This window comes from Macrotis lagotis, chromosome 1 (genome assembly GCF_037893015.1).
Source record: "Macrotis lagotis isolate mMagLag1 chromosome 1, bilby.v1.9.chrom.fasta, whole genome shotgun sequence".
Taxonomy (NCBI): domain Eukaryota; kingdom Metazoa; phylum Chordata; class Mammalia; order Peramelemorphia; family Peramelidae; genus Macrotis; species Macrotis lagotis.
Window position 1 is genome coordinate 519763494 of NC_133658.1, and position 13912 is coordinate 519777405.

General features: G+C 35.0%; 1 protein-coding gene across 1 annotated transcript in view; it reads right to left on the reverse strand.

Moving 5' to 3' along the window:
- The window catches only part of SYTL5 (synaptotagmin like 5), a 195537-nt gene that overhangs the window by 34839 nt on the left and 146786 nt on the right, over positions 1–13912 (reverse strand). Inside the window, exons 6-9 of the mRNA XM_074210607.1 lie at positions 11107–11245; positions 10041–10170; positions 5200–5306; positions 2727–2819 (exon numbers count right to left, since the gene is read on the reverse strand). Coding sequence (XP_074066708.1) covers positions 2727–2819; positions 5200–5306; positions 10041–10170; positions 11107–11245 — 469 coding nt within the window. The remainder of the gene's footprint in view (positions 1–2726; positions 2820–5199; positions 5307–10040; positions 10171–11106; positions 11246–13912) is intronic.

Genomic DNA, 13912 nt, shown 5'->3' on the forward strand with positions numbered 1-13912 from the left:
GATGATCTACTTACAGGAAGGCATGATGAGAATCATGGATGTGAAAGCTTATAGATAGGTTGTGGACACCTACTAAGTGAGTGAATCACTTAATTGTTCTCAGTTTTACTTACCTCACTTATAAAAACAGGGATTATAATCCCTATAATGCCTACCTCACAAAGCTATTTTGAGGGAAGCTCCTGGCAAACCTAATGTGTCATCATTATCATTGTGATTTTTAAGGAGATCAATAATCCATTGAGGTTTAGGCGACTCGGTGACACAGTGAATAGAGCCCTAGGTCTGGAGTCAGGAAGACTCTTCCTAAATTCAAATCTGTCCTCAGACACATTATTAGCTATGTGACCCTGGGCAAGTCACTTAACCCTATTTGCCTCCATTCCTCATCTGAAAAATGATCTAGAGAAAGAAATGGCAAATCATTCCAGTATCTTTTCCAAGAAAACTCCCAAATTGGGGTCATGAAGAGTAGGACTGAACAACAATAACAACAAAAACTTGCTCCCAAACTCTCCAACTAGATTGCAAACTCCTTGAGGTCAGAGATTGTCTTATCTTTATGTCTTCTTAGGTGCTTATCACAGTGCCTCAAGAGGCAAAGAGTTCCTCTTTATGGGCGATCTTTAAGTGAAGACCAAGTGGATACTTGAGGGTATGTTATAATATGGCAGTAGGGAAGGAGACAAAAGACTTTTCTGTGCCTCAGTTTCCTTGGTTGTAAAATAAGAGGGTTAAATTCAATAATCTCCATGGTGTCTTCTAGTTCTCTATATATGAACCTTTAATAAGCCTATACAAAATAAATATAAGGTAAATTTTTGGTGGAATAGGGCAAGTGCAGCTGTGGCAACCAAGGAAGGCTTCATGTAGGAAACACTTAAGTTTGGTCTTAAGGAAGTTATAGACTCAAAGAGTGTGAAGTAAGGAGGAAGTATATTCTAGGCATGGGGCACAGCCAGGGCAACTGGGTGGAGGTCAGAAATGGAGGGTCATTATATCATGAGTAGGGGAGATACAAAAAATATTAATATTAGAAAGGTGGGTTGTGGCTAGGTTTTAAAGGACTTTAAAGCCAAACTGAAATGTTTAGTTGATCCTAGAGGTAACAGGGAGCCACTAGAATTTATTAAGGAAAACAATGACTATAAATATCATGAAAATCACTTTGGGAGTTTTCCCAAGGCAAATCGGGAAGGATAAAAAAAATGAGGCAAGGAAATTACTCTGATGACTATTGCGATGGTCTAGGTGAGAAATGATGAAGACAGTGGCTCTGTGAATAAAGAAAGGGAGATTAATGAGGAAGATGTTTTAGATGCAGAAATAACAGAGGTTTGAGGAGTGAAGGAAACACTAAGGTTACCAAATTAGGTGACTAGAAGGATGTTGGTGCCTTAGACTGTAACAGAGATATGTGAAAGAGGACTGAGTTTGTGGAAAAAGATGATGTGTTTGGTTTGGGGCATGTTAAGTTTGAGGTATCTATAAGACATTTAGTTTGTAATATTCAAATAGGCATAATTTCAAGGTAATTTGAGCAGAATGAGAGGATAGGCACTAGCAGCTGATGGAATCAGCTTTATGTAGGAGGTAAGGCTTGAACTGAGTTCAGACTGAAGGCAAGAATTGAAAAGGGCTGAAATGATCATAACCTTTAAATATGGAAGGAATGTTGAGAATGTACAGGTCAACATTGTCATTTTACAATTAAAGAAACTGAAGCTCAGAGAGATGAAGTGAATTGTTATTTTCTAAATAGGGAACTGGTTAGAGATTGGACTTGGGATCAAGAAGACCCTTCTTTCTGAGTTCATATCTGGCCTCAGACACTTACTAGTTGTGTGACCCTGGACAAATAATTTAACTCTGCCTCAATTTCTTCATCTGTAAAATGAGTTGGAGAAAGAAATGGCACTCAATTATCTTTGCCAAGAAAACTCCAAAATGGATATGACTGAAATAACTGAACACTAAATTTGGAAGATGTCTATCTCATGTAGCTTTCTTGCTACTAATTTTTAAATTCTGATGGCCCCAGAATAGATGGCTTCTAATTAATACCTTAAATTTCTGTTCAGATTTGATTTTAAAATATATATGCTCTCTAATGACTTTATAAAGTTTTATTCATTCTACCAGATTGCTTCCTGATATAATTCTGTAGAAACACCATTGTGGAAAATTTTGTATATAAGGATATATTTAATATAACACATCAATTTCGTGCTACTTAATTGGAAGCCTTGACATGAAGGCTTTGGGGGATAGTCTTGGAAGAGGTTTCTTGAAGAAGCTGTTATGATGAGCTCTCCTGCAACAAACATATTATGTATATATTTTGTGCTTAAAAAGACATAGTTATTATCTCATCTGCTTTGGAAATGAACAAAAAAAGGAGAAAGCAAGGATAGGTGCCATCAATAGGCAGCTTAGGGGCAGCTAGGTGGCACAATAGATACAGCAGCGGGGCTGAAGTCAAGACCAAGTTTAAATCTGGTCTCAGACATGGGCTGGACAAGTCACTTAATACTCCTTGCCTCAGTTTCCTAAACTGGAGAAGGAAATGGCATACCATTCCCGTTCCTTTGCAAAAAAAAAAAAAGAAAAAAGAAAAAACCCAACCTAAAAACTGGTCATGAAGTCAGACAGACCTGAAAGAACCACCCCACTACAACAACAGCAGCAACCACAACCACCACCACAACAACAACAGCAAGGCTTACAGTTGATAATCCGCTTGCTAAACTGTTGAAATTTGGAGATAATCCAGAGGAAAATAAATCATCAGTTTCTTCCTCAGTTTCATCCAAGAAGTCCTAATAAGAAGAGAAGAGAGTCAGTACCCAGAAGTTTTGTCTATTTTCTTTATATTTTATCTGTCCACTGATCTACCCACTCACTCATCCATCCATTTTATTTTTATTTTTTTTAGGTTTTTGCAAGGCAAATGGGGTTAAGTGGCTTGCCCAAGGCCACACAGCTAGGTAATTATTAAGTGTCTGAGACCGGATTAGAACCCAGGTACTCCTGACTCCAGGGCCAGTGCTTTATCCACTATGCCACCTAGCTGCCCCTCATCCATCCATTTTAAAAATGTACCTTTCCCTAAAGGAGAAAACTATCCAGATTTGCTCCATATCTAGCAATTCTTCCATTTTTCTATGCAATTTAGACAATTCTTAACAGTGAAATAAGTAAAAGTCAAGATAAGATATGGATTAATCCCTAATTTCTAGGCAGAGAACTAGTCTTACTTTTCTCACATTTTATAAATATTTGATAAACTGATACATGGAATAATTTATTCAGAATTTCCCAAGTTCCAAAAGTATACCCACAAATTCTAGCTCCCAGAAAGTTTAAAACTATCAAAGCAGCATACAGCACAAATTACATGGAAAAATAACTTGAAGACAGGTTCTATTTCCTCCACTCCAAATAACTATTCTGTGATCCCATTTTGGAAGAAGTAGCTCTCAGATAAGGAAAGAATAGTGAGAATCTCACAGTGGAGTGATTATTTAATTATCAGTACCATTATTATTATAGATGAACACTAAGTCCAAGTAATTGCTTACATTCATCTTGCATGAAGTGTCCTCCCTAATTTTTGTGCAACCTTCGAATATGAAATTTTATTTCTCTTCCAGTTCTACCTGGAAGCTCTCCAGAATGTGCTGGTGGGTATCATAAAGTCACTGAAGAGACAGCACTTTGCACTTCTGGATCACATTCCCTTCTTTAAAATTTTTTTTTCTACTATTTTATTTTTCTCAGTTACAAATTAAAAGAATTTTAAACTTATTTTTAAAGTTTTGAGTTTCAAATTCTATCCCTCCTTCCCTCCCTCCTTTTCCCTCTCCCTGAGATGGTAAGCAATCTGATGAAGGTTATACATGTGCAATCATGTAAAACATTGCCATATTAGTTATTTTGAAGAAGAAGACTTGAATTAGAAAGAAAAGAAAGAAAGAGAAAGAGATAAAGACAAGCAGCATACTTCACTCTGCATTCAGACAATATCAGAACTTTCTCTGAAGCCAGATCATCATGAGTTTTCTGGAATTGTCTTGGATCATTGATTGCTGAGGATAGCTAAGTCATTTATCATTGGTCTCCTGGTTCTGCTCACTTCAGTTTGTATCAGTTAATGTCAAATATTCTAGGTTTTTCTCAAATCATCCTGCTTGCCATTTCTTATAGCACAATAATATTCCATTGCAATCATTTATGACAGTTTATTAAACCATTCCCAGTTGATGAACATCCCTTGATTTCTTTTTTTTTAAGTTTTTATTTAAGGCAATGGGGTTAAGTGACTTTCCCAAGGTCACATAGCTGGGCAACTATTAAGTGTCTGAGTCCTTATTTGAACTCAAGTCCTCCTGACTCCAGGGCCAGTGCTCTAACCACTGCACCACTAAGCTGCCCCATCCCTTTGATTTCTAATTCTTAGCCACCACAAAAAGCTAATATAACTTTCTCTCCTTTTTTTAAAAAAAATCTTTTTTGGGATATAGACCCAGCAGTTTTACATTTCTATCTAAGATTTATATGTAGGCTTGAATTGATATTTCTATTTCTGTCAAATGTGAAAACACATTCTCTTTGACATTTTATTGACATGGAAAGTAAGACACAGAGAGGTGACAAATATAATACAAAACCATACAAGAGGTATTCTCTCCAGGCAAAAGTCAGTCAAAAATGAGGCAGTCAGTCTAACTAACTTGGTAGTTGAGTCAGAGGTTAAATAGCATAACATCAGATCATAGATCTGATTAGGGCTATAAGAAACCTCAGAGGTCAGTTAGTTTTAACTCCTCATTAAGTAAATGAAGAAATGTAAAAGTGAGCACTAAAGAGGGATAAACTAATCTGAACTAATCAGTCCAATTGCTTCCCACTCTCTAATTCCTTTATCTTTACTTACTTACTTTACTTACTCAGATACTAACTCTACAATACCACAAAGTACAGTTAGTATAAGCAAGGATGTTGCTGCTCTTTTTAAAAATATATAATATTTTGTTTTCCCTTAATTACATGTTAAGATAATTTATAACCTTTTTTTAGTTTTGAGATCCAAATTCTATCCTTCCTTCCTCTTTAGTCTTAATTCTACATATTATAAAAGTTAGAAACAAAATTTTAAATTAATGTAAATTCATCTTTTTTTGGAAGTGATTTACTTACCAAGTCCTTGTCCAAAGCACCAGGCACAGATTTACTTCTTATGCTGACAGTATCCTCTATTTCTTCTGAAAATGACCCACTCAAATCTAACTCAGACCGACTTCTGTCTGTAGGAAGGACAAGAAAGGAAAGTGAATCATTTGAAATGGGAGACATTGTCTCAAAACATTTGAAGAAGCAACTATTCTCTTTTGGTGTCACAAAAACAAAAGTCAAGATAAATTATTTCCTGTTATTTGAGTTAAAGTGCTTATGTTGAATGATTTCTGGAACACTTTGGGTTGGCTCTATTAGAAATTAGTAAACTCTGACGTGTTCAAATCTTTTCAGGTCTCTCAGATTAAAATATCATATAGACACAAATGTCAGCTTTGAATAATTTAGTAGAGAAAGCTATCATTCCACAAAATCTTCTCATGGGTTCCCAAATTTGGGGGGAAAGTGTCTATATTCAACAACAAGTTAATAATTATTTTAATAATATTAATAAATTAATAATCATTAGGAACAAAATACTGTACTAGGCATAGTCACAGAGACAAAGATAATTTAGATGCTGTCCCTGTTCAATGTTTTTATGTTTTGAGGAAAAAGGCAAAAGATAAATTCTACATTGATACTTCACACAAAAACATTGCAGCTAAGCACAAAAAGTTTCTTTTTCCAACCAAGTTGTTTCTTTTCACTACAATAATCTAAGGCAAAGAATGAAATTTGTCTAATTATCTCTGTTAATTTTCTAAAGTGGTTTTGGTTCATTCATTTAGGGGAGTTCACAAAAATGAAGAACTGAAATAAATTTAGTATAAAACTAACTAACTGGTCAAGTCTACATGCCCCTACACAAGTCTTCTGTTTAGAAATGAATACTATGACTCTGATGGTCTCTGTACTATTATTGCTATTTTGTTTATTGCTATTCCTAGACTTTCAGCAGGTGGCTGCATGGATTGAGAAATATAATATGATGAAAATTATAATCCAAAGGGACAGTGGAAAGCTCCTCTGACCTCTGGGGAAAAGTTGGGACACCCAAGAAAGAGGATCAAAGGTCTAAGTTCAGAAGAGGTTTGGATTTGGAGGGAAGTGGTAATGTAATGGTGGTTAGGGAAAGGGAGAAGTCCATACAGGCAACTTGGTATTCCAATTTAGAAGTCTGGGTCTTGTAGGTTTTGGATCTAACAATCAAGGCCTGTACTTATTAGGAAATAACTATAATGAATATGGATTCATTCTGAAGCTATTGCTATTGTGCTGAATTTCAGCAAAAGCTCAGTGAAGGTTTAACTCCCTTCTCGCTTTCCCCAAAAGCCAGAATCTAGGAAATATTTTCTACATTATCTCTCTCATTTTCATTAAACTATTTCTAGTTTCTGATTGTCTTATACAAACTACAGCTGGCCATATGTGATCTCTGACTCATGCCAATTAATTAATTATGTATAAAGAGATGAAATTGGATGAAGATAATGAGAGGCTAGAAACAGAACTAAATAGTACACAGAGGTTTGAATTTTAGTAAAAAAATTAGCTTCATCCTTGGAAAAGACCCTTAGCCTTTGATTTCTTATATTAATACATCTTTTAAGCTCTTAAATGACATGGACAGCTAAAATATGTGACTAGACCTTTTACTCCAAGGTCATGGAGATCTGAATAAGAAAAAACAAATGGGTGACTGAAATTTTGAAAGGTGTGGTCCAAAGGAAAGAGCAAGTACTTCTGCCTTTCAGTTAGCTATAATATATATATATATATATATATATATATATATTATATAATATATAATATAGCTGGAGAATTCCTAAAATATGTTGTAACTACTGTATAAGGCAGCTTGTGGATCAGTGGATAGAACACTAAATCTGGAGTCAGGAAGACCTGAGTTCAAGTCCTGCCTTGAACACTTCTTAGTTGTGTGACTTCCTAGCAAAGTGGGCAAGTCACTTAGCCTTTGATTGATTACCTATCAAAACGGATCCACTGGATCAGAAAATGGCAAACTACTCTAGTATCTCTGCCAAGAAACCTCCATTTAGGGGTTGCAAAGGTTTGGATATAACTTAATCAAGTGAACAAGAAAAACCAGTGTCCACTTTAGTACAATTTGAAGTTGATTAAAGTGGTAAGAGCACTTGATGTTAATGAAGTGAAAGGTATAGATTTGAACCATTTATGGATGGATCATCTTCCTGTCCACAGATAGTAATCATGATCATAACTCTCCATGTAGAGATAAATTTAGGAGAGAGGTGAGCTTAAAAAGTGTTTTGCATCACTGTTTGTGACAGAGTAGATCTATATCAGTGTTAAAGCTATGACATGGGAAATAACTTACTCTATATGTTATCTCTAAGCACTGAAATAGACATCCTGGAAATCAAAGAAGAGAAAGATAAAATAGAAAACAAAGAATTAATGGATTTATGAATAAAACATGGAGATTTTTTTAAAATATGAATTAAATAGACAAACTATTAGAAATTAGAGAAAAAATAGAGAAACAAAAAATTGTCAACATAAAAAATAAACCTCACAATAAATTAAAAAGAAATAAAAATATTATTAGAAACTATTTTGCCCAGCTAGGTGCTAGCAAAAATCATTTAAATGAAATAGATAAACATTTATAAAAATATTAAATATCTATATTAAGAGGAAAAAATAAAAAAATTTAATTAACCCAATCTGAGAAAATGAAAATGTTGATCCACAAATGAATACACAAAAGGGGGGGGGATGACAACCCTAGGGCCAAATGAATTTGCAGGTGAATTCAGTCAAACAGGTAAGGAACTCCAATTTTATATAAAGTTTCCAAAAAATTGGAAAAGAAGTAATCCTACTAAATTCCCTTTATGAGACAAATAAAGTCTTATTACTCAAATGAGAGAGAGAGAGAGAGAGAGAGAGAGAGAGAGAGAGGAGACAAAGTAAAGAAAAAAATACACTAATATATTTTACGAATATTAAAAAGGCGTTACTGAATAAAACATTAGGAAAAACTACAATAACAAATAAAAAGATTACATACTATGACAATTATAATTATAACATTGGTTTAATATTAGAAAAATATAAATATAACTGTATTTAGAATTAGTAACAAAAACAAAACATTTAGCAGATACATGAAAAACTCTTTACAAAATATAATGCCTTTTATGTTAAAATACCAGAGGGAATAGGAAAAATAGACCTTTGCTTAATATTGCACATAATATTTATCTCAAACCTAGAGTTAGATCATCTGAAGTGGGGAAAATTAGTGAATTTTCCAAGATCAGACAAAGATACTGAAACATTTGGCCATTTCCTTCTCTAACTCATTTCACAGATGAGGAAACTGAACAGTCACATGGTAAGTAAGTGTCTGGGAATGGATAAAGAAATAAAAATAGAGAGAAAGACAGTCCTTGCTCTTAAGGAGTTTGCATTCTAATAAGGGGAGGTAGCACATAAAAAGAAGATAGAGTAAGTTTGGGAGAGAAAATAGTTCTAGGTACTGACATAGAGCTTATGACTTTGAGCCTGGAGAGGAGTGGAGAAAAGGCTCATCTGGATGTAATAGTAAATAACTAGAAATAAAGTGGATGTAAATCAATTGGGGAAAGGCTAAATGAATTATGGTATATGAAAGTAATGGGACATTATTATAATGTAAGAAATTATGAAAGGGACAGATTCAGAAAAATCTGGGAAGATCTTTATGAATTGCTAAAGAATTGAATGAAATGAGTCAAGCGGAGATTTTTGTACAATGACAAATGTATGAAAAAAAATAAAAAGAAAGACTAAAGAACTAAAATCAGTGTAAAGGCCAATTATGTCTCTAGCCAACTGATGATGAATCATGCCTTCCACCTATTGATGGAAAGGTAATGGAATGAAGTACACAATGAAATGTTTTCAGATATGACCAGTGAAACAAAAATTTGTTTTGCTTGACTATATTTATTGGATGTGAGGCAAAACTTTTATTTGGGTCAAAATGAAAAAGGAGCTAGTGCTGCCTTCAAACCTCCTTCCCAAAATGAACATTAAAATAACATTTAAAGGTAGAAGTTCAGACAGTCATGAGCAAGTAGAGCAATATTGGTACTACCAAATTAAAACCAAGCTTTATGTAATGGATTCATGTTTTCACTTACAATACTCCTTTTTTCTCTTCTCTAAATATGGGAGTGTTTATATCTGTAGGTGAATTATGAGTTCGCAGGGTAGCTAGGGGTGTAGTAGTTAGGGCACTGGTCTTGGAGTTAGGAGGAAGAAAGTTCAAATCCAGCCTAAGACACTTGATTCTTACTAAGTGTGTGACCTTGGGCAAGTCACTTAATCTGATTGCCTCACATCCAGGGCCATCTCCAGTTGTATTCATATCTGGCCACTGGACCTGATGGCTCTGGAAGAGGACACTGGTGACTGGGCACAGCATCCCTTCACTCAAATCCAGTTCATGTGCTTGTCACATAATGCATTGTCTTCTTTGAAAATGAAGGACAAACATCATCATCATGACTTCAAAATAATTTTAAATAACCAATTGGACAGTTTCTATTATTGTTGCTGTTCTTCAATCATTCCAGTCTTGTCTGATTCTTTGTGACTCCATTTGGCATTTTCTTGGCAATGATACTGGAATATTTGGCCATTTTCTTTTCTAACTCATTCTACAGATGATGATCATGCAGCAAGTAAGAATCTGAGGCCAAATTTTAATTCTGGTCCTCCTGACTCCAGGGCTGGCATTCTATCTGTTGCTTTCCTTTACTTCCCATTAGTTTCCATTAACCTTATCAAGGAGATGATACATAAAGATAGAAGTTTTAGCAAATACTCACCTGAAGACAGTGAGACCCCAGAGATCGCTATAGAAGGAGTTCCAGAAACCCTCCTTTGATGCCTCTTTGTTAAACTTTCAGGGATACTTTCACTGGCAGCTATAGCCATGGTATTTTCTAAACCATGATCCTATCCAGGATATAAAAAAGGGACTATTAAAATAATACGTTATAAGTGACATTTTGCCTCAATCATAAATGAAGTTCTTTAGAGTCAATTAGATTGACTAGGTAGGTACTTTGTACAAGATTTAGCTCTCATATTTAAGCAATGTTCTCTTTGTCCCCTACTTAGTAAACTCGACCAGCTGCTAATTCCCTCCAAGGTCAAATACAAAATCCTCCTTGATGCTTCCCAAATAAGACATTCTATCTCCAAACTGAGCATTTTCTCTGCTGTCCCTCATGTCTATGCTGTTCCCCCCTCCTCATTCTACCTGCTGGCTTCCCATCTTCTATAGGAAGCCTTTTCTCACTTCTCTTTGATGATTATCTTTGATTTATCCTGTATATAGCTTCTTAGTATTATGTACTAACCCAATACCATGTTGTTTCCAAGTTATCTCACTGACCCCCCCCCCAGACTATGAAGTCTTTGAGGACTTTGCATTCTCACATTTATCACAATGATATGGGGAAGATTAAAACCTAATATTCTATCCAAATTCCTTCTTTTTTTATAATTTAAATCAGGTTCCTAAGAATTTTCAACTCCAGATTGTTTGCATCAACACCAGTGCAAGAGCAACTGAAACATAATTTTGTTTGGTTTTGAAATGAAGAGGAATATGCCTCCCACTCCCCCCCCCATCCCACTCCCAACCTGATCCCAAAGCCTCTGCTACTTTCAGCCTTTTGGTCAAACAGCGGAAGTCCCAGGTGAAAGTAAAAAGTAGTGCTGAGGAATAAGTCATTGGGAATGCCCAAAAAATCCACTCCACCTTCATGGAGATTAAGAAAAAATAAACAAACCAAAACTTGATGATGTGAACAGTTATACCCAGGATATAACTAGAATGCAGCAGCAGCATAGCCTGTTAGAGGTTAGTCATGGGTCCCAACTCACTCTGCTGCTAGCTGAACTCATGGTGCGGGTACTTGGTACTGGTGACTTCTGTATCCGAGGCATGGTGCCACTACCTGGGTTACCTTTCAGGCTCACAGAATTAGCCTCTTGTTCATTGATGTCTGGTGAGACATTTTCTCTGAATTAAAAAAAAGCAAAGAAAAATACAATGAAAAGTCCATCTTTAATATGAAGGAACAGGAATGGAAGATCTGGTGAGGAAATGCCTTGATAAAAATGATTGTCACAATAGCACACACAAACTACCCTGAAATAGAGTTAGCCCCACACTATAAACCAATCAGCCTTTATTGTGTCAACATCCCTCCTCAAAATACTTCAATAGCTTCCTATTAAGTACTCCACCAAATTATATCCCTCTTTAAATGAGCTCAAGTTCCTCCAAAATGATTTTCCATTATATGAAGAAGAAACTGATGGTCCAAGCAAAGAAACAGTGACCAGTAAATAAGGATATATATTGAAAGGACAGTCTTGTAAGATTTGTCTTATGTGAGACTGAGTTCTCTTTTTAAAAAAAGTTTTTGAAATATGCTGAAATTTAATTGTTGGAGGGATTTAAAGGTTAGGCTAAGAATTCTTGATTATTTTTAGTGAATGGTTTGATTTCTCTAGTTATATCTTATTCAATTAGAGGTTTACAAATAAAAATCACAGTCAGACAAAATGGTATTGGTACCTTCTGTGTTATTTTGTATGGAATACAATTTTAAAACAGTTGCCAGAACTGTTAATGTTAGTTACCTGAAAATTTCATGTGAAATAGAAAATGTTAATGCTGTCCTTCATCTTCCAAATTAACTTATTTTTATTGTATAAATTTATCTGTGTACATGTTTTCCACCTAATAAGAGGACTAATAAGAGGGCAGGGACTGATTCATTTTGTCTTTGTATTTTAGGCATCTAGTATAGTGGTTCACATATAGTAGATGTTTATTAAATGTTTGTTGCATTAAACTGAATTCATTGGTCAAACAAAATTCCTTGAAAAGTAGGATAACATAATTCTATTCAGAGATACTTAGAATATCAGTATCAAGAAAGGTTCATATTTGAAATGAACTAGTATTTCTCTATAGACAATAAGATTCTCCAGATGTTATTTGCGCCCCCTCCCATTGCTACAGGAATCAATATGATCCATGATCTCTCCAAAGATATCAACCTAATAATTTATACAGGAAAACACACACACACACACACACAAACACAGAGGATTATGACTCTCTATTGTGTAGGTCATGACATAATTGGATGGAATGACCATTAAATCAGCACATGAATCTTAGATGTGGGGTTCAAAACCTGGGATCCATAAGAAATCCCAACCACTTGGGGAGCTTACATCTTTATTCCACTATAGTTGAATTCATTTGTAATAACTCATTTCAATTTAAAAGTATAAAAATATAATTCTAAGAAAGTGTACATTGTCCTTACCAGATAGCTGAAAGGGTCCATAACACACAAAGAAGGTTAAACATCTTTGTCTCAGATAGACATTCTAAACAATTGGTGAGTTGGACCCAGAACTGAACACAAGGAAGAGACAGGGCAAAATATCTCAATGCCTCCAAACTTTTCTCTAATACAAAATCCAACATCTTATTTTTAGAGTCACAGAATTTGAGAACTGGAAGGTACCTCAGTGGTGATTCAAGATTATTATTATCAAAAATAATAAAGTACATAATTAAATTGCCATTGAGTTTTTGTTGTCACTTGACCTTCACTTTCATTTAAACTGGCCAAAAGAGGGCAGAACACACACATATGAAGAGTCTGGTACAGTGTTACATTCAATTCAAAAGGGATAGAGATAGAAACAGGGAGAGGGGAATGAGGGGGGGGAAATAGATTCAAAGAGCTCAGAGTTCATTTGACTGAATATCTTCATTATACAGATGAGAAAACTGAATAGGGACCAGAAATATAAAACTGACTACTGGCTTCTTCCCAATTATCTACAAACATGTCCATATCTTTCTCATTTTCAAAAAACCCTCACGTGATCCAAACATCCTATATTTCTCCTCCCTTTTATGGCTAAACTCTCTAAGAGGGTTGTCTACAATAGGTGCCTCCACTGCCTTTTCTCTCACTCTCTTCTTAACTCTATGGACTCAGGTCCATTTAAGAACAGAGGAATCATGAAAGGAGGACAGCTTTAGGAGCAAGCAATGAGGCTAGTCTAGAACTGTAAAGCTGACTATCACAGCATTTAGAGACTCAGAAGCCCAGAGGTAGGAGGATTTAAGTAGCAGATAAGAGTAGTGAGTGCCCTCAAAGTAAAAGAGAGTATTTAAGGATGTAATTAATACCCCTTGGCTCTTGATCAAAAATAATAATATCCTGACCTAAGGTCTTTCTTTGGGGAGAGTTGGCACAATAACCAGGATCTGAAAAACAAAAAAATCCAAGAGCAACCAAGGAAGGGGGAGAGAGAAAGAAAGAAAGAAAAAGAACTTAGTGAAAATCCTCAGGAGTTCGTAATTCAGGGTCAGGGCATGTGTTTATATGTGTGTGTGTGTACATATATATATATATATATATATATATATGTATATGTATATATATATACACACACACAGACACACACACATATATGTATATATATAAACATAGATAAGTATACTATATGTCAGTATAATTATAGTCTTTTGTAATTGTAATTGATAGAATGGCAGTAATGTGCTAACCTTAGAATTAGACATTTCAGTTAGAAGAAAAAAATTTTGCTATATTAATTAACCAATAGTTAACAGCCTTTACCTAAAATTACA